The following is a 25675-nucleotide window of genomic DNA, read 5'->3' as shown; positions in this document are numbered from 1 at the left end:
CTGGACTAAGTGATCTTTCATATAAAGATACCAACAAAAATAAAAGCATGCTTTATTAGGTTTATGGAAATCTGATAAATCAGTAGTTCTGTTGCTCACACACCTAAGATTTCAACTTCATATTTGATTTCTTGTTCTCCAGCTATGCTTGTGGCCACACACAAATACTGGCCCCGGTCAGCCTCAACGGCGTTCAGAATCTCCAGCTTCTTCCCTCCAGATATAATGTGGAGGTTGGCGCTTGCTTTTACAGGCACACCATCTTTTAACCAGGTAAGGAGAGGTGGAGGGTTGCCAGCGGCTTCACACTCTAACGTCAGTGAATTGCCAGCAACCACCTGCCTGTTCTGGGCTGTGTCGGCATCGCCCTCAATTACTGGAGGAACTGTAGAAAGGAAACATATATTGCAAGTGATTAACTCTGCAGCCAGAAAATGTATTAAGAGCAAATGGGTTAGTTCCTCCCCACTGACTTTGGCTCTATATGCCATTATGTCACGCACAATTTCATGTGAGAATTTGCTGCCGGGGCAAGCCAAGACAAAGAGGAAACAAAAAAGTCAAATGATGTAGTTCAATATTGACCAGCTATATAAAATAGAGGTTCTGCAGGACTTTGAGACGAAAGAACTAAATCTGAAGGTCTTAAAACAGTACGCTACAGATCCCACCCAGAGTAGGTATTTCAGATAACTATTGTTCAGCATGCACGTGTGACGGATGCGCTTGACCCCTTGACTAGACTAATCGCCCATTCGCGACAACATGCAAGAAAGAGAAAGGATACATGGAGAAGAAATAGCTTCAATACTTCACTAAAGCATGGTATCAAGGCCCCTGAAGTCAAGAGCTTTTTGAAAGTCACATAAAGCACAGGGCACAAAGCTCTCTCTATGTGGTCCTGCTAATACAGGCCAGTCTTTAAATGCCACAGTTGACTGCTGTTCACCCTTGACAGGCCTGCAAAAGCTGCTGACCTTCGGAAGGCATAAAAGTTTCCAAAACACACTGCCTGTAACATGGCAAATAACCAAGTTCAATAAACTCTTGCTTACCATAGATATCCACGTCATATATTTTTTCAGCAGCTCCAGCAGCATTGGTCACATGGCAAGTGTACTTTGCAGAATCTGATACTTGGGCCCGAGGTATCTGCAGGAATTGCCCTCTATCCACATAGAGAGCTTGGGGGCTGGAAATAATTGGGCGTCCATCTTTGTACCATGTAATGGTAGGAACAGGGATTCCCTTGGTTTCACATTCCAAATTTATAAGATTGTTAAGAAGTGCCGACACCTCTGTGGTAATATTCCCTCCTTTAATACTAGGAGGGACTATTTCAAAAGACAAAACAACAGTATTAAAGCCTCAGTATACAAGTCTGTGTAGATTTTAAATAGATTAAATGTTAGAATGCTGTAAGAATAAAAGATTTCAGCTTAATCAGACTTCCAACCCTTCCTGGCGTTTTTTGGTTGGTTTCTTTTGTTTTGTTTTTGTGTTTGTTGGTTTTTTTTCCCCCCAGCAGAGTTATACATTGCCTGTACAATTCTCTGGGGCACACTGAGAGTTAAAAGCATGAAGAGAACACAACACGAATGGAATCTAACATCAAATGGCCACCATATACTTAAGAAACAAGTGCCACAGCAAGGGGCACTGCAAAGCATTGCTGCCCCATTAGAGGTACCTGGAAACATTTTACCTTCTAGGCTCCAACATGTGCCAAGTTAGGACAGCTGGGCCTCCATGTGTCCTGCAATGCATTTGGGCATGGCTCTGTCTCTTCCCTGTCTCTGAGGGGGAAAGAGCAATCCCTGTATACCTTGGAAGATGCATCCTCCCAACAAGGAACAGCAACCTGCTATTTAAAATACCAAATATATCCAAGAGCCTCTACAACTGGAGTGGGAACTGCCCAGTACTCAAAACTTCTGAAGATGAAGTCACTTACTTTGAGACTAAATATGAGCTTAACAGTCTAGGTTTATGCTCCTATTTTTGAAACTTTTGGCCCATAGTCATTTCCCTTGCTCGCTAGGCAGCAGTACTCAGATTTTTCTAGCAAACAAGCTCTCATGTAAATCAGCCAATATAAAGAGTTTGTAAATCTCTGTAGAAGTAATAAAAACACAGTGCAATTGGCAACAACTAAATTTATGACTGCTGAAAGTACCAGACACATCTGGCAGACACATTAACTCCTCTGCTGCCAAACATGCTCAGTATATCCTAGACTTCCACTGACTTCCATAGTGTTCATTTAAAATGCCACTGCAGAAGTGTAAAGCAAAGTGTCAATGAATGGATCTACACCTATGAGACAGGTCTTACAGATTATCAAATCATGATGAAATATTTTCCTAATTAATTTGTGTGCAAAAATATACGAACCTATAAAATATGCTGAAACACACCCAGTTCAAAGGTTAATGCATTTCTCTGTCAGCAAATGCTTTCATCCACAGAGATGGGGAACGGTTTTAACATGGTGTTTTGGGAGAATATCAAAGCCAAAAGTAGTGCTGAACAGCTAAAACAACGTAAGAACTAGCAAGAATTAGCATCTAGGTTCCTCACTCCGTGGGCTTCTGTTTGTCCAGCCAGGATTAATGAGAAATTTAAAAGTAAAGAGACATTCCATTCTACTATCACAAATTCACCTCTCTCTTCTGAAGAACCTGAAGTAAGGTCTACTCATCTGTGAGGATTTTGTTTATCTAGGGTTTTTTATTCCTCTAATCTCACCACAGCCACAATCATCTGCAAGTCCTCACAGCATTTTCTTTGTTCCTGATGGAAAAAGACTTCACTATGATTGGTGTACAGGTATATTTCTGTGCATGTGGTTGCTCCATGCTTCAGAAACGTCCCAGATGAGGGAAATAATGTAAGTTCACAGTCATCAGTAGAAAAGACACACAATCTTCAGAATCAAATCCATAGCAAATGAGGACTCATCAGCTTAAGGGCTCATACATTCAAATTCCTACACTTCACACTCTGGGCAAGAGAGTGTTATCTCACCTATAGATTTCTGCACTTGTTTCCCCCTAATTTCTGCTAGCACTGTGCTCTCTCAGTTTTCAGATCTGACTGGGCTTTCATACATTTTTTTGTCTTCCAAGTCTTGAAAAACTCTTCCTCTTGTCTCCTTTGAAGTCTTCCTTCAGAAACTACTACTTCTTTCTTCCATGAACCTTTCCCCTCCTTTTCTCCCAACTGATAATCTACTAATTTACATTAACCTTATCTAGAACAATCACAGAAATTGTCTGTTCTCCATGTCTTTGCTAAGACTCCACTGCTTGTAAAAAGACAAAAAGTATACTCAGTGTGCTATAAAGATGGTTATCTCATGCTAGCATTTCTTCTCTTGTTATAAATGACCCCAATGACATACCACACTACCTGAAGATCATGTGGAACATTCTTTTCCAAAGACTATTTGAGTCTGATTCTTACTGGTTTTGCACTTTACTTTATACTTTTGCACTAAGTTTAACTTATTCCTGGCTGAATTTACTCCTAGCACTAGGTTAAAGAAAATAAGACCATGAGCGTATTAAAATAAAAATCTTTAATTAATTTTCTCCTCAAAAATTATGAACAAAATAATGAAGCCAATGTGATAATAAAATAATTCAGCTGAAACTAATTAATAGCAAAATTTAAATTTAAAATTCAAGATTTTTTGGCTTTCACCAGGGAAGTGGTTGAGTCTCCATCCCTGGAGGTATTTAAAGAATGGATAAATGTGGTGCTCGAGGACATGGTATAGATGGACTTGGCAGTGTTGGGTTAATGGTTGGACTCGATGATCTTAAGGGTCTTTTCCAATCTTGATGATTCTATGACTACATCCATACTTAATTTGACACACATAAATGTTCAAAACGACCACTTTGTCAACAGATGAGTATTAAGTTATGTTTATACAAAAAAATTTGCAAGATCAGAGCCTTAATTCATATTTGTCTGAGCATCTCTATTCAAAAAAGAAATCTTATGAGTAAAATTAAAGGATCTTCTAGGATCAGGCATTCTATAAACTTACCATGGATGATCAGCTTGACCTCCTTAACTTGTTTGCCAGCAGTGTTGGTGGCGCTGCACTGATAACGACCTTTGTCAATCCTTCGAGCACTCTTTATGTGTAGAACTTGATCTTTGTCTAGAAGCTCAACATTGGGATCACCCAAAAACAAGGGCCTGGAATAGAGATTATTTTGCTTCATAGAACTCTGACTCCATCCTTTCAACAGTAATTTAAACTGACAGTAATAAGAAGGGGCCCTTTAATAGCAGTAATTGTACCATTAAAGAGTATCATTTAGCACTAGAGCAACAGCATTAATCCAAAGGGCCACCATAAAGTGACAAAACTATTATAATAAACTTTACTCCTAGTTTCAGAAGAAACCAAAACACAAAAAGTACTTTACTCAGGTCATCCAGGATGCCAGCATCAGAGCCAGGGTCCTACTCTTGATCTCAGTTTCTTTTTTCTAATTACTTAGATCATGACAGTCCTTTGCTGGTAACAAAATGTCTGCATTTACTAGATGAGAGTATCAACATATCAATACCAAAGAATAAGGAATTTTCACATCAGAATATCTGTGAGTACTAGCCTATGCCTATACTGAACTACATTGTTAAACACCAACACTATTTAAAAACACAGCCCAATCTGTTTTTCAGCTAATATTTAAGCCATCAAGAATTCTTCTCTTGGTATGCTTTCCTGGAAGATGAGATGAAGAATTGAAACATGCAGGCTACAAATGTTTTAAAACCTTCAATGTATATAAGCAGAACTGCACAAGGCACTAGCTAGAAAAATGTTAGATATGGGTACTGTCTACCAATGAACAAATCACGTCAGCAAAACAACTGTATTCTAACTAAAGAAATGTTTAAAATAACCCAGATACAATAAACTCAAAAAAATGGTTACATTTGTCTTGGTTCGAGCATTGTCTGGCTTCAAATACTGTAAATCTATCTGCTCTGCAAGTGCCACTGTCAGCAATGGGACAGTTCACAAAGAAAGGCAGGATGCTAACTTTTGATTAAAGAACTTACCACTTCACACCACCACAAATTTTATGCACTGACAATAACTTAACACTAAGTAGTTGAAAGCTGAGGTTGCTGGTACAGTGCACCTTCTTCCTCTGTATTCTAAGAGAGGACCTTAAAAGCTACGATGTACTTACTTGCCATCTTTGAACCAGTGAATGTCAGGAAAAGGGAAGCCTTTGGCTCTACATTCCAGACTGATTTCCTGGTTGAGGACGACTGCAATTTCACCAGGGGTATCAGCACCTATTATACTTGGTGGAACTTTAAAAAGACAAACATTACAGGAAGAAGTGGTATTTAACCAGGAAGGTATACTATGAAACTGGAAGAAATGCAGTGGTGGATCCTGCTATTCCCTTGAAACAACTTTAGTTTTCACTGCAAAGTGACTCCTGCTAGATCATATCATTTCTATCATGACAAGCACTTCCACACTTGTGCTGGTGAACTGTACGTAAGATGACTCCTATGTTAGACTGCTGTACACCCAAAATACAAAACAAAGTACCAAAGACCAAAATCCAAAAACAAAAAACAGCATTTTGTCTGTGTTACTACAAGAATGGCAAACTTTCAGTCTTCAAAAGCCACCATGAGGAGTGCTTTGGCAGCCAATATTTAATGATTTAATGGGCAGTGAAAGGAAGAATTCATTTATAATAACTTGAAATTTAATGGCTTCTTAAGTAGCAACCGTTTTTCAGATCACCATCTTAAAAAAAAAAAACAAAAAAAAACCCAACACACAACAAAACCCAAAAACACGGAACTAACCTAGTATATCTAGGTTAAACAGCTTCTCAGAACTTCCTGCTACATTTATGGCTTTGCATGAATATTGTCCAGCATCATCAGTAGCAGCTTTAAGGAGCTTCAGTATCTTCCCGTTGTGTGAAATCTGGAGAGTACTGCTTTCCACAACCTTAAAAGAACCCAAGACATTAGCCTTACGTGATCCAAGTTACATAAGCCAAATATCACAGCTGGATTTTTATAAGACAATGGTAGTTTTAGTCTAAGGATAATCTGTTTCCCCTTTCCGTTACACCACTAATCTCCTCAACTTCTGCAATCTATTCAATATGACCTGTAGATCAACATACAATAGAGAGGGAAAACCAAAAGAAAGTCTTCATCTACCAGTAATGGTCAGTCACAAAGCTGCATGAAGGGGTCTCTCCTCGTCTTAAACTATCACTTATCAGCTACAAGTAGAAGTATGGGACTCAAGGATAATCCTGAGGAATTCAAACCTCCGAGAGTTCTTATTTCTCCATCTACAGAATGAAGAAAATACCATTATTTGTCCCCTCTGCAAGGGCTCTGGCATCTACAATACTGGGAGATTTCTAAGGATAATTCCTAGGGGAATCTTGAAAATAAAAAGTTTATTTTTGACTTATTGAACAGCTGAATTAATGGATGGCTTTCTGTGTGGGTGTTCTTAGTGCAGTTTAAATATACATAAAGGCACATACATGTATTTACTTTAAATGAGTTCTCATACCAAGCACTCAAAAGTCAGCACAAAACTGATTGATGATGGCTATGCTACTTCAGTTAGGTTAATCATACATACCTGGGTATCTTCTTTATACCAGGAGATGATTGGAAAGGGGTTACCAGAGACTTCACAGAAGAGACTTACAGGGTGATGAATAACTACGGATGTATTTGTCACCTTTTCTTGATCTCTAATTTCAGGAGGAACTACAAGAAAGCTCCAAGTCATATATTAATCCTTCTATTCCACTGATTTCCCACTTCCTCCTTTCCCCCAAGTCAAGGACCACTGTAATCTAAATTTCTCAGACCCTTTTCATTCCCTCCCCAATGCTTCCATTTGCGTTTTAGCTCTGGACCTATCTACCTATGTCCTCTCTTCTCTTTCTCAAAAAACAAGTCTTCTCTTGCCCAATAACAGAATCCCAGGGAAATTCACTCAAACACAATTGCCGTCAACATTTTAAGAGAATAATCTTAAAATTTAATCTTAAATTTAATTTTATTTAATCTTAAATTTAATCTTAATCTTAAAATCCCATGTTATTTGCTTAGCATATAAAGGAAGTACATTCCAGAGAGTCATCCTTCCTCTTCACTGCTCCAGTCATTCCCAAGAACATCTGCTTATCATTTGTCCCACTATGAATGCAAAGAGAATGGCCTTATGTGGTGGATTAGAAAGTTCAAACCCCATTGATGAGCCCTGTTTGCACAAGATGTAATTTCTTTTTTCTTGGAATAAAGATAAGGATATCATCCTGCTCAGGCATCAGAGCTAACTATCATGGGAAGTGAACAAGTCTGGAATAAAAGTACTCTGTAAGAAGCAAAATATCAAAACATATCTCAAGGCCACCTGTAGAGTTTCTACTTTCCAGTTAGGATTCTGGAAGAATATCAGGAGCAAGAATTCTCCTATTCTATCTTCATTCTGATAAATAACTTTTCTCATATTTGTATTTGAAACACAGATCTATCACCCAATCTTTAATTTCTATGGTACAAAACTCTTCATTTGCTATTTCCATTAAAGTTTTCAAGTATAACTAGAGCCTTCTACAAATGAGATGCACCTAGCTCTTTGAGGAAAACAAAGATGGTTTGTGCATGAAGTCACAGAGAACAGAAACAATAGAAAAAATATAGAGAGTAGCAGAATAATAGAAATGGAAGTACTCAGATTAGATTTTATAATTTAACTGCACATGAGCAGATATGGGGCGTGCAATTTCCAGCAACAAAAACGAAGATGTTCTTCAAAAACAGTTCCCCAATAGTTGTATTTATTATTTACCGTGAACTTTCAGGTTATATTTTCTTTCTGTGCTTCCAGCTTCATTGGCTGCCACGCAGATATACTCTCCATTATCAGAAGGTGTAACAGAAGCTATGATCAGCAGTGTCCCATCATCCAGAATTGAAATCCCTGGTTCACTGCCTGTCAGCTCTCTTCCATTACGTAGCCATTTGATGACAGGCTTTGGAATACCTAACAAGAAAAAGGTGAAACTTCAAGAAACGGTTCACTCAGCTCAGAATAAGAAAGATTCAAACAATTCACACTGCTTATTGGAAGTCTTACTGGCAAGAACAATGCATAGGGAGGCTGTGAGCTTTCAAACTTAGAGGAAGCCCCGACTGTTAGAGTATGATTTTGACATTAAAAATCTTAGTCCTAAACATTATAATATCCTTGTTGGCTAGCAATGACTTTTCACAGAACTTCTGCACACAGTGGTTATTTAAATCACTGCTAGTTTGAATTTTTACACATAAAGTATATATGGAAAATACTGTGTAGATTGTACATTTTTACCATTACAAGGAGTACACATAAACTTGGTAGTTTTCAATAGTCAACAGAAAAACATACTTTTGTCACTAAAGGTGATAACAATGATACACACCTTTTGCTGGGCATGGGAATGCAATGCGCTGATTTGCCACTCTTTCTTGAAAGGGACTATTGTATGGAGGGTCCAGATCATCGATAGTAGGAGACTCTGAAAGAAAATTAGACCCCCAAAAATTATTGATCTCTGCTCCCAAATGTGAAAATACAATCTGGCAATATAAAACACTTCCAAGACTCACTCCTTCACATAAGGTCAGACTCCAATAATGCCCTTTATAGTGAAGAAGTGTACTACAGAAGCAGTTTTGATTTCAACAGGAATATTTAGGAAGTAAGCAGCAGGAAGAGGCTTTCAAATTTGACTGAAACTGGTTCTCACTAAAACTCACTATATTTGTTTTGAAGGTAGAGACAGTGTTTCTGCAAAATCTGAAAAATACCATTTAATTTATTTTTTTTTTTTCTAGCATCCTGGCTTGTATCAGGAATAGTGTGGCCAGCAGGACTAGGGAAGTGATTGTCCCCTTGTACTCAGCACTGGTGAGGCCGCACCTCAAATACTATGTTCAGTTTTGAGCCCCTCACTACAAGAAGGACATTGAGGTGCTGGAAAGTGTCCAGAGAAGGGCAAAGAAGTTGGTGAAGGGTCTAGAGCACAAGTCTTATGAGGAACGGCTGAGGGAGCTGGGGTTGTTTAGCCTGGAGAAGAGGAGGCTGAGGGGAGACTTTATTGCTCTCTACAACTACCTGAAAGGAGGTTGTAGCGAGGTGGGGGTTGGTCTCTTCTCCCACATAAGAAGCGATAGGACAAGAGGAAATGGCCTCAAGTTGCACCAGGGGAGGTTTAGGTTGGATATTAGGAAAAACTTCTTCACTGAAAGGGTAGTCAGGCACTGGAACAGGCTGCCCAGGTAATGGTTGAGTCTCCATCCCTGGAGGTATTTAAAAGTGTGTAGGATATGACACTTAGGGACATGGTTTAGTCGTGGACTTGGCAGTGTTAGGTTAATGGTTGAACTTGATGATCTTAAAGGTCTTTTCCACCTAAACGATTCCATGATTCTCATACCACATATTGGTACTACTACCATCCTTTGTTCTTGCATCTCATTTTGAACTCGTGTGTGGAGTGAGACTATACAATGAATATTATTTATAATTAAGTAAAGTTACTGGCAGTCCTTTGTTGTTTGTAACAAGTGGTTCTCAGCACCTCTAATCCAAAGGAATCGGAACATTGTCTTTAGACTATTACAAAGAAGAAATAATTCCTGCTTAGCTTAAGTCAGTCATGCCACATTGATGTATGTCAGCCCATCAAGTGAGGAGTTATACTACATATTTAAATTGGCACGTCGACCCATTGTTGCCTCATCATCATTTCAATAGCATACCAATTGATTAAGTGAAGAGCTCAATTTCAGCTCATGCAAAATTCCAATTCCATTTAAAGCTGCAACACCAGGCTCTGAGGTTCAGAGACAGTGTCTGAAAATGTGAGACATCTGAACACAGAGATAATATTTGAAAAAGACGTTTCCCATACTGGAATCTGATTTTAATTACCTACTACAAAACCAAACCATAAATAGCTTGAAGATTTTTTTTATTAAAAAAAAAAAAGTAATATATTTTGAGTTTCTTTTTCTTATTTCTGCAAACTCTCCGAAGACTATTTGCCTATTCTAATTTTCCTTAATTAACATCAGAACACAACATCTAAAGGAGATTTGGATTTTGCATCATGTAAAAGAGTATTGCTCTCCAAAACATAAACCAGACAGCACTGGCATGAAACTATACCTAGCCAGGGCAGGAGGCAAGATTACAGCCCTAACATAAATACCTTGAACTTGTACTGTTATCTCCGACGCATCACTGCCCGCTACGTTACTAGCGACACACTTGTAGATTCCGGCATCGGGAAGCTGGACGTTGCTGATGCTTAGAGCTCCATCCAGGCTGTGGATGAACTGCCCACCATCTATTGGCACAGTACTTCTGCCTTTGAACCAAGTGATTGTTGGGGAAGGGATCCCCTGGGCACTGCAGGGTATGTCAACTCTGTGGCCAGCTTGGACTTTCAAAACTCGAGGCCCACGCTGTATCTTTGGAGGAACTAAGGAAGACAAGTTTAGTCCATAGTAATGTGAAGAAAATGATGTACAAGATCATTCTTAAGGCTGAGAGAGTTAGGATTGTTCAGCCTAGAGAAGAGAAGGCTCCAGGAAGACCTTATTGTGACTTTTTAGTACTTAAAGGGGGCTTATAAGAAAGATGGGCACAGACTTTTTAGCAGGGCCTGTAGCAATAGGACAAGGCGTAATGATTTTAAACTAAGAGAGGGAAGATTCAGACTAGATATAAGGAAGAAATTTTTTATGATGAGGAAACGATGGAACAGGTTGCCCAGAGAGGCTGTAAATGCCCCATCCCTGGAAACATTCAAGGTCACACTGGACGGGGCTCTAAGCAACCAGAACTAGTTGAAGTTGTCCCTGCTCATTGCAGGGGAGCTGCACTGGATGACCTCTAAAGGTCCCTTCCAACCCAAACTATTCTATGACTCTATGAAAGTCTTTTCAGTTTTTGTCATTTTAGAACATGTCCTTCTTTATTCACTGAAACCAAATTCCCTCAGGTGACTAAGGAAGCAGACCTGCATGTTCTCTGCATAGGATAGGGTGTACGATACCCTACTGCTTAATTTATTTGAAGAAGCTACATTTCAAATTCTACTGCATGACTTCTATATGAGTAGTTTAATATTATTAATATTATACTGAGCACATTTGAAGAGCTATGGGTACTGGCTCTTCAGAACACAACAATTCAAAAGCTTTTATGATAAAGTTAATTACATGTTCCCTTTGTCATTTTAATTTCCTTCCTCTAATCCCTGATCTTTGTACGCTTCGAAACATGAGCTCGGACAAGGAGATAAAATATGACTGGAAGAGATTTTGCTGGTCCCAAAGAATAATATAAATCCAACGTAACTCTTTTGCCACAATGTTTTTCTTTCCAAGGTTTGCTGACAATAAAAAGACTTATAAAGAATGTGTGAAACAATAACAAGTGCCATTTTTCCAGACTCTCTGTTAAAGTACAATTACAGATAAACAAAGATGTGCACTGATATCAGACTTCTCTATACACAGAGCCAGACAGTAGTCTGTTATAGCCATTGTAATTGAATTAATGTAGTCTGAAGGTTTCAGAGTTGCTGGGGGCATGAGTTCCAATTTGGTACATTTGTGGTATGTAGTCCACTTCAAAGACATGTGCTGGCAACGGGCATTAGCAGCAACACTTCCAAACTCTACATGAACCACAGGAGAACTATCAGTACATCCACAATTACTATTGATCAGCCTTGTCTGGACTGTGCCAGGCCATGGCTCCTGCACCCTCTCCTATGTGCTTTAGCACTGGCAGGAGGTACATGTGCCACAACCTGTGTTTCTGTCTGACACAGGTAAGGAGGAATAAATGAGAGAGCACGGAGCTAACAACACGCGACATTGTGTAAGCAGTTAAGAGACTGCGGTTGGGGTCCCATTAAGGCGAGAGTAGGAGAGACACGATGGAGTGAGAATGCGATGATCTATGGTAAGAAGGAGAGGGAAGGGAACATGGGTCCTAGCTTGAGCAAGAGCAACTAGACACCTTCATGGCAGGGGAGGAAGGTGGGCACAAACACAGGGTGCTGGTTTGAATAGAGAAAGTACAGTAAGATGGGTTAAGGTATTAGTTCGCAAAGGTGGGTACAGCACAATGTATATGCATATAGCTGTGCACCAAGACAGGAACAGCTGCCTATCCACAGGCAGCACAGTTGCACACTGGTTTCACTACCACCTGAGCAGGTGTGCAAGCAAACTTTGACATCTGCTACCAAAATTTTTTGGATATGTCATTCCCATCAAGCTGGTGGGAACTTGACACCTGTAAGCCTCAGCCAGCTTTGCTATTCTCAGCCGCTGTTTGCAAACTTACTACTGAGAAACCTCTTGCACAGAGAACATCCAAGTGCATCAGAACAAGTTTTCAGTTCTTAAAATCCCTCTCACTGACCTAAAAAGAATCAAATGTCATATTGTGCTATAATTCTTCCACGAGTCTAAGGAACATTAAAGGAAGGGGGGTGTGTGTGTATATATATATATATATATACGTGTGTGTGTGTGTTCCACATAATCAATAACAACAACTTGCATATGAAGATAATATGACCTGAAAGAATATAGGTCAATAGCATTTAATGTACATAAGGAAAAACGTTTGAAAAGCTCTGCATGATGCTAAATTCCATGCAGAAACCCGCAGATGATTAACCTTTAAGTTAAAACTTACCATGTACACTTAGCTTCACTGACTGAGTCACATTCCCAGCAATATTTGTGGCTACACAGATATATATTCCACTGTCGGGAACTTGTGTGTCACTGATCTTCATTGACCCTGAGGGTAAGAAAGTGTGTCTGGAAAAATAAGAAGCAGATACACTGTATAAACATGTATTGAAAGGTGAATGACCTCTACTTACACACTGCTAATGATTGCTATGAGCTAAAATAACACCAATGTACAGAGCACACTTAGCTGTGCCATGTTACTAAACTATGACTTACAATTACTCATTTTTTTTAACTCTTTACTGAGCCACTACATTCAGAATATACAGCAGATATCTAAAATATAAGATCCAAATTACAAAATTTGGTTCTAGCTACTTACAGAACATATTAAAATCTGTCTTCTTTCTAGAAATGGGAGAAAAACAAAACAAAAAAAACCCCACACAAACACACCCAAAAGAACAAAAACCAACAGGTAGAGAAATGGAGCTCTTCTACCTTCTGTCAAAAATTTTTCCTCAGCCCAGGTCAGCAGGGTGAGAAAGTTAAACAACTTTTGATACTACTTCATCCTGGCAAAAAAAAGATGATGATTCAAGATGGAAGAGGGGATTCTGAAGAGTATTCTGATTCAAAACTGCCAGTTCAAGTGTTTATAGAAATTGTCATTATTCATTTGTAAATAGTTAACTACATAGCATTAATTTTTACTACGGTTCTGGTCACAGGCCTGTAACATTACAAAATACATTGGCCAGCTAAGCCAAAATCTTCTTATGTAAAAGTCAAAAGTAATAGAGATAGGGAAAATAAATAAGGAGGGAAGAAAAAATGACAGCTAAGAATTGACAAGAAGAAATTCAAGTCTAGCACTCAAGATTATATACAGAATTTAAGCAAAGTTGGTGGGAATTGGTGGTATCATCTGTCTTCCTTTTTCTGACACTGTCTAATTAGGACAATGTTATCATATGGGCATAAATGGTGAATTTTTGGATTGCAATGGCCTGGAGAGATAAATGGAAAGAAAGTGTTTCCTCCAGGCCACCCAAATCTGTCTGGTGTTTTGATTCCTCCTCTGCTGCCCGTATCTTTCCAAACCTTTCTTTTTTTTTTTAAATAACCCCAAAAGTTAGATTGCTCAGGCAACTTATCTTCCATTATTTTGTCCACTAATTACATTTGCTTTCTGATAAAAGTTCCTTCATTTCTGATTTCACTCTTCTTTTGTTTACTGGTCACGTTTCTGTCATCATCTTTGGGTGGTCTCAAACAATTTTGTTTGGACTAATTCTTTAACTTTTGCTGACATGTGTAAAAAATTTTATGGAATGGGCTGAGCTGGACTTCTGCTACTCTGCACAACTTGCATCTCTCCACAACAGACATGAGTAAGTAACCTAATTTATCAATGTCTCCTGAGGTAAATGAGGACAAGTAAGGGAGCAAGAATGTGGACTCGTTAGTGCATGCAACATGCTCACAGGACACAGCGGAAAATTCCACACCTATTACTAACAACAAATCAACTCTCTGTGCACAAGCCTCCTTCACCAAATATGCTGGCCCAGCAGCTACTATTTGCTGAGCCTGCTGCAGACTCGCGGGAATGGGTGGCTCTTGAGGTGCAGATTTGGCCACAAGGGAAAGAGGCTTGCCTTCAGTCTGTATGATTCCTTAATTCAGCTCAGACACTGGCTGATTCCTTCCACTTGGATCAGTGAGAGACACTAGACAACGGGCACAGCAATTGCTACAGTATGCATTTGGCCAGTGTTACCATTTCCTGGTTTATGAATACAGCTGTAAGCCTTTACCCGTTCTGAGGTATCTCGAAGACTAGAAAGCACAAGCATGCCCCGTGACAGTACTTGGCATTTCAACTGGGAACACAGAGAGAAGAATCACCTACTCGTTTCCTCTCTTATTTTATACAATACTAAAACAATAAGGAAGAACTCCAACATTGTGGCCCATGCTGCATACAAGACAGTACCCAACTCTTCATTCTTTAAAGCTGTCAACTCAACATTTTTGTGAGCATTTAGCTATGTTTTCACATGTTCAAGAATATCTGGAGAGTTTTTGGATCCAAAACACAGCAAGCAATGAGCCCTTGCAAGCACTCCCAAACATTTATCATCATCTGTGTTCTACTGGCAGCCCAGACTTCATATGAATAACAGACAATGCTCCCCTGAGCATAAATATGAAGTGCTTAAGGAAAGAAAAACAGTTTCTAAACATTTACAATCAGGCACCGGTTATGCGAGTCTCTGGGCACCACTGCAGTACAAATGTAACAGGATCTCTTTCGTCATGGTCTCCTGAGACTGCATATAAACACACACTGGAATGGAAGCTGTACAATGATGCATGGTCTTAGTATCCGAAGAGACACATACACTTGTTTTGGGAAACAGGGTAAACAGTAAAACAGGGTCCTCATGCAGGACAACTTAATACCTTCTGATTGATCCTGCAGCAATTAGAAATTATATATCCTTCCAAAATCTTGAAAGCTTAGATGCAATTTCACTTTTCTTTTGTTTTCATCAAACATTGTTACCTTGGAGAGAATGGAGATATGAGCTGCATTTCTTTGGCCCAGGTAATTATGGGGGGTGGCAAGCTCTTTACTTCACATGGAAGTGTGACATCTTCCCCTGCAATTACTGAGATCGCTATGGGTTTATCATATGCATTTCCTTGCTGGTCTCCAGGCCTGGATACTCTAGGTTTCACTATAACATGGAACATGTTAAGAAGCTGCAATGAATATTCGTATTTGTACAAAGGCAACACCATACAATTTTACCTCAGATTAAACATCTATTTTTTTTTTATCAGGTACATAACATTACAATCCTCTTTTTAACGACAGGTCTGCAATAGACATAAATCACTGTAATGCTGATGTACAGTGCCTGTACCTCAGACACTGGCTGATGCCTACATGCAATACCACAAATACCAGTGAGACTGCACTATCTACCCAAAAAGCTCGATAGCAACAGGTATATGTAGTTCATGCATATGCTAGCTCCGTATTGTATTGGCTGCAAACTACCTATGCCTGAACTATGTTACACTACAGCACCAACACCTACAAGCCATAAAAGCCTTGCAAAGCAAGCCTACACCTAAATAAAATTTTTTTCTAATACTGGGAGATGGTAGGAAGCTTTGGGACCAATGGGATTAATGGATCTTTATTCTTCTATCAGCAGGGACTTCTATTCCTATACAGGTACTTCCTATTCGCTTCCACAAAAGATGAAATTATGATCAGCCCAAGATCCTAGTCCACGAACTCAACACATAACAGGTATCAGGAGGTTTTAAGAGAATCATAACAGCTGAAGGATAGGCCTTTCAGTATCAGCCATTTGTAAAATTGCTTACTATGTGGATCCAGTGATCTAGGACAAAGTCAAAAGCACTAGTTAGAGACTAGTTTAAATCCTGTTTGCATTGTGGGTATCCTAGTTCACAATCCACCTGAGTGGGTTTATCCCATCTAAAGTAGAATGCAATGGGGGGAGAGAGACAACACCACTATATTTGATTTTAGCTCATACATACCGTAGACAGTCAGCTGGACTTTCCGTGTAGCATAACCAGCAGCATTTGTTGCAGTGCACACATATTCCCCCGTCTCTTCACCTCCTGGTGAAGCTACATACAGACTTCCATCAGACCCTGCAGAAAATTTCACATTGCTAGGAAGAATTACTTCTCCTTTCTGTGGAAAGAAAAAAAAAAAAAAAAGTCCACAGTGCTTGGATCTTCTAAAATAAAACAAATTACAATCATTTAATTCAATAAAAGCCAAAGCTTGCAGAGATAGAATAAAATCTAATGAAAACATTAAAACTATTAAAGGAATATAAAAATGTTAGTTCCTGTAGCATCTCCCCTAGCTTACACCATTGCTGTGATCCATTGATATGAAAACTACTATAATTTTAATATAACACTGGGTCAGATTTTTCATTGTGAAATATGCTCCATGCTCTTTAATACAGTTATATAGACCAAAAAATTTGCAGGCAGTCTGACTAAACTGAGCAATATTTTAATTTACATTACAGTACTGTTTCTATTGTTTATGGCTGAGATGGACAAAATATTTTGAAATAACTACGAAGCCTGGCGCCAAAATTCCATCCATACAAATTAACTAACTTCAGCTAACTTTTCACACTCTTTGAGTGTCACTGTCTGAGCAGTAACAACAGCAGAAACACAGGGATTCTTATGCAGAAAACTTGATACTTTTTGCAGACCCCAATTTTTAAAAAAAATTCAAAATTTCAGCTGAGTTAATTTTGACATTGATTTCTGATGTCAAAACATCTTGTCAAGGACATGACTGAAAAGTGACAGATGGTTAACCCCAGAATGCCATTATTAGACATGCTTTCTTCAGAGGAAGAAGTCATCTTAAAAGTAAGGCTCCAAAGCAAAAATGAACTTTCAATCTGTGGCAGGTTGCCTAATCTCGAATTATCAACCCACAACAGGAATATGAAAAACTTCTAAAGTGTTAAAAACAAAGATACAGCAATAACCAAAGCTCTTCCAAAGAACAGAACATTGATTTATGGCTGGGCCATGGCCAGAAAGCACTGCTCTAAGAAACAAAAGCAGTTATGAATAAAGACAGATTTCCAGGTCCCTCACAAATGAGGCTTTTGGCCATGTTTCTTGCATATAGTTTTTATCACAACTAAATGATGTTTTCAATTAATCTTTCACCATGAACAGCTCGAAGATGAGAAATTACCTTGGACCAGACAATAGATGGCTTAGGAACTCCACTTGCTTTGCATGGTAATGTTACTGGGATTCCTTCAATGGTGCTAAATATCTGCTGTCCGTGCTGAATAACAGGCAGAACTAAAAATAAATGCAAATATTAAACACACACAGATGTGTTTTAAGACAGATTTCAAACCATGGCACAACTCTTACAATAAAACCCTTATGTTCAATTACTACATCATACAGGCAGCAGGGTTTGGGAATTTTCAGCCTCTTCTTTGAACCCTAACATTGACAATGACTAGCCACTTTCTCCTCCCCTCTTTCATGACAGAATAAATACCTGTTCATAATAAAGCATGTCAGCCATAGGATGATCATTGAATTAGGTAGATATAGCTTTAAACTAACTGTATGTATTTCACTCAGCTGATTGCAATCATTTCAGAAAGTCTTTGTCACAATATCCTCTGATAACATTTTAGGTCAGGCTTCCCAAAACAATACTGTATGTGATTCAACCTATACAGCACCTTTCATGAGAATGGGTTCAGCATTTTTGGTGTTGAATTAATTTCCATTGATGGACAATACTTTGAACAGAGCAGATATGAGAGTGAAGAACTAATCACACTCCAAGCTTACTTAATATTTGTTATAAATGCTACAAAATTGTGCTAACTGCAGTGATGGTTTCTGCAGGGACTGACTGTTAGATGAACTTGAGTAAAAATACCAGACCACTTCACAAAATCAGTAGCAAGTGATAACAAGAACGCCAGTTCCCCTACTTAACTGAGCTGGTGTTGAATTAACAACAACAACAAAGATCAGATTTAAGGCTATAATACCAAAAACTACGTCCTTCTAAAAACATACAAATATATTCCTTTCTGTTCTCAAGTTCTGAAATATTCCAAAAACTAGTGTTGACACGTAAGACCTTACCAGACACTGAGTACATGTCTGTATTAAAAAATAATAGCTATTCTTAATATAAAAGGGTGTTCCAGCATCTTCAGTGAAGCTTAAAATAAATCTCCCAAGATTAATTTAACACGTGAGAAAATTTCAGGCTGTAAACCATGAAGTGGTTGTGACCCCACACAGAGTTAATACAAGTATCTTCAGCTGAAATACAGATGGGTTACCACAATGCTAACACTTTGTCTTGCTGTCAGTGTAATTTTTGGTATGTTTTAATTAAAGAAAAGAAAAAGCAGGGGGGGAAACAAACACATTTTGCCAGACTCGTAATTCATTTTAATTGTAATTCTCCCATGAGTTGTGCTTCCTTATAACAGTTATAAGAAAGACAGCACTTTTCATGATTTTCCAGTAAACTTCCACTTGCGTCTGTTTTGTTAATAAAGCTAGACATGAAGACTGCACAACCCAACCTTTGCAGATGTTTAAAAATTAGATCTTCTACGATCACAAAATGGTGTTCTTTTTGTTTTATTTTAAAAACAGTCTCTATCACTCAGTTCTTTCCTGTGCAGTTCCTCTTACAAAAGAGGAAACTTGAGAAATTAGTATAACTGTAACAAAAAAGCTCTAATGAGAGCTCCTGTTAGTAAGAAATGCACTCTTGTCTTGCATTCAGCACAAAAGCAAAAAGAGTATTCCTTACCATACACGTTAACAGTAGTAGTTTTGTTGCTTGTCCCAGCCACATTACTTGCCATGCAGGTATAATCACCGCCATCCTGCAGTCGAACTCTTTCAAGGTGCAGGCTTCCATCACTGCGAACATTAATGTAGGGATTGGGAACCAGCTGCCGAAAGAGTGATGTAATGTTTTACTGAAGAAAATACTTGTTGATATTTACTTTGGGATGCAGTGTGGCTTTACTTAACTATTTCATATTCTTAAAAATTATATGTTCCTGGAGAATTTTACTAGAGCTTTTCCTACCTTTCATCTTTCATAAAAAACTAATTTTAAATAAGAATTTTGGTAGCACCTCGTATTTACTGCTGGAGTGCGATTAAGATCTGCAACGGCAACTCTGCTCTGTCACAGCACATATAGAACTGCCACTCATTCTTATAATTGCACACTGAAGCAAAAACAAACTTGGCTGAATTATTTTACTGTATTTTTAATTGGTTATTCCAGTAACCAATTTGATCACAGATCAGCTCTTGATGAGTGCAATGACTTGTTGTTCTTCCACAAATCGATTTTTTTTTTACGGTTATCGAAACCTAACTTGCCATATCCATCGAGTAGAAGAGATCAGCTCTGAAGCATACCGTTGTGAAAGATAAGAAAAGTTACAACATTTACAAAAGAAGAATAATTTTTTAAAAGTTATATACCCTATAGCAACAACAACAAAAATCAATGAGCTCAGCAACATAGACTTGCCTTACAGAAAGGGTGTTAGAATGCAAAATTGTTCCAGTCATGCTGTGCTCAGAAAAAGCTGCATTCTTCTCTAAAAATAACTTACTCCAATGCTTTCCTTGGAGTGTAGCTTTTGCTGCAAGCTTACAATTACAGGAAACTAGCACTACTATACAGAGGAATTAGCAACTCAACAAGGAGGATCCTGCCAGTATTTCTCATAGAAGTTACAGCCTGTGCTACTTGCACTTACCTATCTAAAGAAAAGTCCGATGATTCCCAGTGATTCAAAAACTGAGCAGAAAACCCTAGCAAGCAAAGGGTCAAGTAGTGCCAGGGTTCTGCTTGGTAACAATAAAATAAAAAAAATTGCTATCATTTTTTAATTACAGCTGTGGAGAAAGGGCTGTAGGGAGAAATTAGCATGCAAGATAAAAATCAGGGCTTCATAGGGATGTTAAAGTCAGTAATTTGGCTACTACTAAAGAAATGAAACTTCACTGAGACAACTAACCTAGGCATGGTGTCTACACAACCCTTCTGTCTGCGGGAGTTATAAAATAGCAATGGTATGCTCTCAAGCAGGAAAGAAAACATACATGCTTTCATGCTCTGAGCAGTGCACCACTATGAAAGCACTACACAGTACAGGGATGCTGACATTTATCTCATCCCATCAGCAACATTAAAAGTCATGATGTTAAAAAACCCTAAATCTATGGAAATTTTCTGGTATCCTGATTTTTAAAAAAGAGGGAAAAAGAAATGCTTTTCAGTTACCAGTGTGTAAATTCCAGCACCTTTGTCATTCTGGTGGGATATTCCACTAGCATTCCTATATTTGGAGCCTAAGGCTGAAATTCAGGAGCTAAAGAGAATGCATAAAACTGCTTTGAAAGTAAGTAAAGTAGCAGATAAAAGGACAATTCACAAATACTTTGGTTCGAAGTTCTTTTCTAGACCTTCACATTCCCCCCTACCACTACCATCTCCTATTCCCTGATCTCCCTTCAGAGTTAGAAGTTTCCTAGCATGGGCAGTGATCAGTGAGGCATAATTGTCAGGATGCCACAGTTCACTTCCACTTTCATATCTTGAACAGTAATAAACTATAAATAAATAAATATATTTAAATAATATAAATAATCATTTCTCAGGGGAACAGCTGTACTCCAAATGACAGCGCCTGCAGAAACTCAGAAGCAGCTACTGCCTTACAGATACAGCCAACTGGCTTCTCCTGAGGAAGCAGCAGCTCCTGCTGAGTGGTGGTTGTCTGCTGTAATTCACCTTGATGACACTGGATCCTTGTTTCCAGTGAGCCAGTCCAATCTTGTGAAGCATTTTTATTTGTAAGCATAAAATCTATCAGTATATCTGTACATCGACTTTTGTAAATTAAACCAAGTTGTTATCGTGGCTTGAAATGTCAGTTGTAGATTTCCTCTGTAATAAATCTTACAGGAAACAAAACAGTCTTACCACCATACTGTTTTTAATCCACCTCCGGTCTGGAATAGGGTTTCCAGCAAGCAGTACACATGGCAAAGTGAGCTGCTGCCCCTCAATTACATTGGCTGTGGCTGGACTTACTCCAATTAGAGGTGTAACTTGAACAAAAGAAAGAATTAGAGGACATTATTAGGAATTTTTATATATTCATGTAAAGTATTACATATGAATTTTTATTATTAGTCCCATCACTAATGCTACTTGCAGCAGCTTCAGATAAAGGTCTCCTTGTGCAAGATACTATACAAATATAGAGCAAGAAACATTTCCTACAATGAAAACTATATGACTTAAATAGAAAGGAAAAAAAATAAAAAGAGGTAAAAAAAATGTAGCCGTCAACGAACAGCATGAAAATTCCAACATACTTAATTTTACAATAAAAAATATCAGATGGAGTTCTGGTAGCTGAAATGTCAACGATGCAGGCAGGAAAAAAAAAAAGAAACAAATGAAGGTGTGGGGTAGCATAGGAGAGAAAAGAAAGCTGGAGGAATACACATACAATGATCCTAAGACTAAGGAATGGCAGCAAATGGAAGACATTGTCCAGCTGAAATCCAATCCAGCACTTCCCTGCAAACAGGGTATCATGTTCCCCTGGATACCAAGTTGATATATAGTTTTTCCTTACTTGGGAAAAATACCAAAGAACAGAAGTAGCAGGTTTGGTGAGAACAAAAAATAAGTGGTAATTTCCTTTGGTCATAAAATTTTAAGGTATTAGAAGAGAGGTCAACAGCCAAGCAAAAAATTCTGCATGGTCTGTAAAGCCAACAGAAAGCATTCCTGTGCACATGATTGCAAACTAATTTTAAAGAATGGGGATTAAATAACACTTTTAAATAGGTAAAAACATGTTGTCTATCAAATACTACTAGCATTACAGATTCCCACCACATGTTTTAAGTTAACAAATGGTTTCGTTGTGGCAGATGGACTTCATTCTTATCCTCCCGCAAATGTATACATTCCATAGCATTATTTTTCCTTTTATTGCCAATTGTCCAACTGAGATAATAAACAACTCCTTAATAGCACAGCTATTGTCAAAGCTAGACATTTACTGTCTTCTTGGATCACTAAGATTCCTTCCCAGTTATATCAACACACTGACCTAAGCAAGCTCATAGCTGCCTTTTTTTTTTTTTTTTTTTTTTTAAGATGAATTAAATGGCAGAAACCCCATCATTAGCATTCATTATTATGGTGATTTTTCATTCCTTAATAAATTTACTTAGGAATAAGAAACAGAAGACGAGATAAATCACTTTTTTAAGGTCCATGTTACAAAGTGTAAATGGAACTCATTCAAATTAAAGTAGCCAGTGAAAAGACAGTGTTCTAACACACTAAATTCACTGAAATAAATTACAATATTCCATGCAAATGTATTCTTCGGTTTGTGTGGATGACTACATATGTTTAAAAATAGCTATAGATAAAAGCACACAGATACGTCACCATTTATGTACATAACCCACAGACATACTATTTGTTGTACAAACACCACTGACTATCGCCTCCTCCAGTATATTCCAGGTATTGAAATGCTGCCAGTCTTTCCTTTCACTGTCATCACTGACATTAACCAGTCTTACCCAGTCCAGTTACTGTGATCGTGGCTGGCCGTGACTGAATCCTTCCAAACTGGTTCTCAGCTTCACAGATGTAAGTTCCTTCATCACTGACCCACAAAGCTGGGGGGATGGAGGGGGAGGGAGTGGGAAGGAATAAATCAGATTGCAGCATCTGAAGGGATATTGAAAAGTTTGCAATACACGGATACTCTATCCTTTTATCTTTCAGTTTCAAATATTCATTTTTGGCCAGATCATTCCTTTCCATCTGTCAAGTACAGAAGCAATGACTATACGAGCACTTGAGTAAAAAAAAGTATTCTATACATATATATGATACTTTTCATCACTTTATCACTCTCTACAGCTACGTGAGAAGAGGCTGTAGCGAGGTGGTGGTCGGTCTCCTCTCCCATGTAGCAAGCAACAGGACTATAGGAAATGGCCTCAAGTTGCGCCCGGGGAGGTTTAGGTTGGATATTAGGAAAAATTTCTTCACTGAAAGGGTAGTCAGGTGCTGGAACAGGCTGCCCAGGGAAGTGGTTGAGTCCCCATCCCTGGAGGTATTTAAAAGATGTGTAGATGTGGCACTCAGGGACACGATTTAGTGGTGGACTTGACAGTGCTAGGCTAACAGTTGGACTTGATCTTAAAGGTCTTTTCCAACTTAACCAATTCCATGACATATTGCATATAGTTTAATACAGTATATACTAATGTGCATAAATAACATATGGCAGTACACTATATATCCACACATACATATGCTATCATGTAGTGCATTTACTGTGGAATACTGCTTACTACATACAGCAATGTGTGCCTGTATGTGAACAGACATCCACATAGTAGTACATATGACATGAGTTACTGCACTGTACGTACAGTAGAGAGGAATTACGTCACCCAAGCTGATTATATCTAGAAAGGAATAAAGAGCTAACTAAGAAAACAGACTAACATCACCTATTCTATGGGTGACTGAAATGCTCCAAGTAACTGAACTCACAAAGCCGCTTGCAGAATTTCTAGTTATTACCAAAGTTAGGACTTGCTTAAAACAATGGGTTTAGAAAACACTTCTCTCAAAAAAAACCCAACAACAAACAAACCAAAAACAACAACCCAAACCAAAAAACTGAAAATCTATGGCCCCTCAGTATCAACAGAGAACATAACCCATACTTGTTTAAAAAAAGGTGTAATAATTTCTATGAAGAAGAGTGAAGCCAATGACCAAACACAACTGAATTCACAAACTCATGGGAAAACGAACTGCATGTCAAAAGCAATGAAGTCAGTATCAGAAACACAGTCTGATAAAAATCCAGCCTTTTTACAAAGTTAACAATTTTATAAAGTAGTATAGTAACTTAAATCCATTGCATATGTCATATTTCCTTCTGGAATCTTTATTTAAAAACGTTCAGTCTACCTACTGTTAATAGATAGAGCTCCTGTTCTGAGTTGACTGATGGAACTAACTGCAAATGGTCTTGAGAAAAGGGAAGCACCATTTAGCCGCCTCCATTTAACCTTTGGTTCTGGGTAACCCTGAACATAGCATGGCAGCGTGATGTTTGAGCCAATATCCGCAGATTCATCACTGGGTTCCTGCGTGAAAACTGGGGGAGCTGGGCGGGGGGAGAGGAAAAAGAGTACACAGAAAGTGAATGGTGGTTGCAACATGACATTAGCATTCTGCTTACACTATTGGCAACCTAAATTTATGTCGCATTATGCACAATTATTCCTCTAACAACAGATTCCCAACTCTAGCAAAACCTTACGAAACCAGCCTTGCATGCTCTGTACGTAAAATAGGGAGCTCAGCAATGAGCTAAAGATCTCAAAAAAAAAAAAAAAAAAAAAAAAAAAAGAAGATACAGCCACCCCCATCAGACAAACACGCATACTCAGGTGTTAGTATTGTTAAGCTCCTCATATCCCTCAAACAGCATTGCTCACTGTTTCAGAAAGTGAATGTGCCTGGCAGAAATATGCATTTAACAAGACGTGATGTGTCAGGCTACAAGCAGTTAAAAATAATTAGGAAAAGAGGAGATGAAGTACTAAGTTACAAGAATCTTACATAGTAACTTAACTTAGTAAAATATATTCTGTACTTGAGGACTATGTTAGGTTGAGGTTTGAACAGTTTCCTCCTCCTCTGCCTCTCTCTCCCTCCTCATAACTTTCATGCTTTGCAAAAGAAGTAAGAGTGAAGGAAAGCTGGAGTCCAAATAGGACAAGGAAACAGCTTAGCGAAAAGGTGTTCCCAGAACACCCACAGACTTAAATGTATTTGTGAGAAGGGTTCATATAACCAAGGCACCATTGACCAGATGCAGAACACTGAAATTAGAGTATTTTACTGTCCAGATTGCAAGCTACTTACAGCCAACATCTAGAGTTATTTTTCCAGAAGCTCTCCCTGCATCATTGGTAGCTACACAGGTATAGTCACCAGCATCCAGATCTTGTGTTTCCTGGATCTTCAAAAGACCCCGATGAGTATCAATAATGAGAAATGCTGATGCCCTCAACTCTAAGTCACCTAAGTCCAGATAGAAAAAAAGTAACTGAAACATAACAGGATATTTACCAAAATTATTCCAACAAAACAGTGTCCAAGTTTGAGATTAGTTCACAA

General features: G+C 38.4%; 1 protein-coding gene across 4 annotated transcripts in view; it reads right to left on the bottom strand.

Annotated features, from left to right (window-relative positions):
• HMCN1 (hemicentin 1) overlaps positions 1 to 25675 on the bottom strand; it is a 207033-nt gene that overhangs the window by 92050 nt on the left and 89308 nt on the right. For 3 of the 4 annotated variants that reach the window (XM_087733811.1, XM_087733813.1, XM_087733814.1), the window contains exons 15-32: positions 25421 to 25579; positions 24462 to 24656; positions 23044 to 23142; positions 21413 to 21540; positions 19211 to 19355; positions 17600 to 17712; positions 16396 to 16555; positions 15380 to 15554; positions 12806 to 12933; positions 10296 to 10568; positions 8502 to 8597; positions 7889 to 8083; positions 6668 to 6798; positions 5863 to 6010; positions 5223 to 5349; positions 4058 to 4212; positions 1056 to 1334; positions 104 to 385 (exon numbers count right to left, since the gene is read on the bottom strand). In XM_087733811.1, coding sequence (XP_087589937.1) covers positions 104 to 385; positions 1056 to 1334; positions 4058 to 4212; positions 5223 to 5349; positions 5863 to 6010; positions 6668 to 6798; positions 7889 to 8083; positions 8502 to 8597; positions 10296 to 10568; positions 12806 to 12933; positions 15380 to 15554; positions 16396 to 16555; positions 17600 to 17712; positions 19211 to 19355; positions 21413 to 21540; positions 23044 to 23142; positions 24462 to 24656; positions 25421 to 25579 — 2988 coding nt within the window. The remainder of the gene's footprint in view (positions 1 to 103; positions 386 to 1055; positions 1335 to 4057; positions 4213 to 5222; positions 5350 to 5862; positions 6011 to 6667; positions 6799 to 7888; positions 8084 to 8501; positions 8598 to 10295; positions 10569 to 12805; positions 12934 to 15379; positions 15555 to 16395; positions 16556 to 17599; positions 17713 to 19210; positions 19356 to 21412; positions 21541 to 23043; positions 23143 to 24461; positions 24657 to 25420; positions 25580 to 25675) is intronic. The other variant, XM_087733812.1, reaches the window with a different exon arrangement.

This window comes from Nipponia nippon, unplaced genomic scaffold, assembly GCF_047370975.1.
Source record: "Nipponia nippon isolate SJK-2023a ecotype South Korea unplaced genomic scaffold, ASM4737097v1 scaffold_5, whole genome shotgun sequence".
Lineage (NCBI taxonomy): Eukaryota > Metazoa > Chordata > Aves > Pelecaniformes > Threskiornithidae > Nipponia > Nipponia nippon.
The sequence above is the reverse complement of the archived record's forward strand: the minus strand, read 5'-3'. Positions and strand labels throughout refer to the sequence as shown.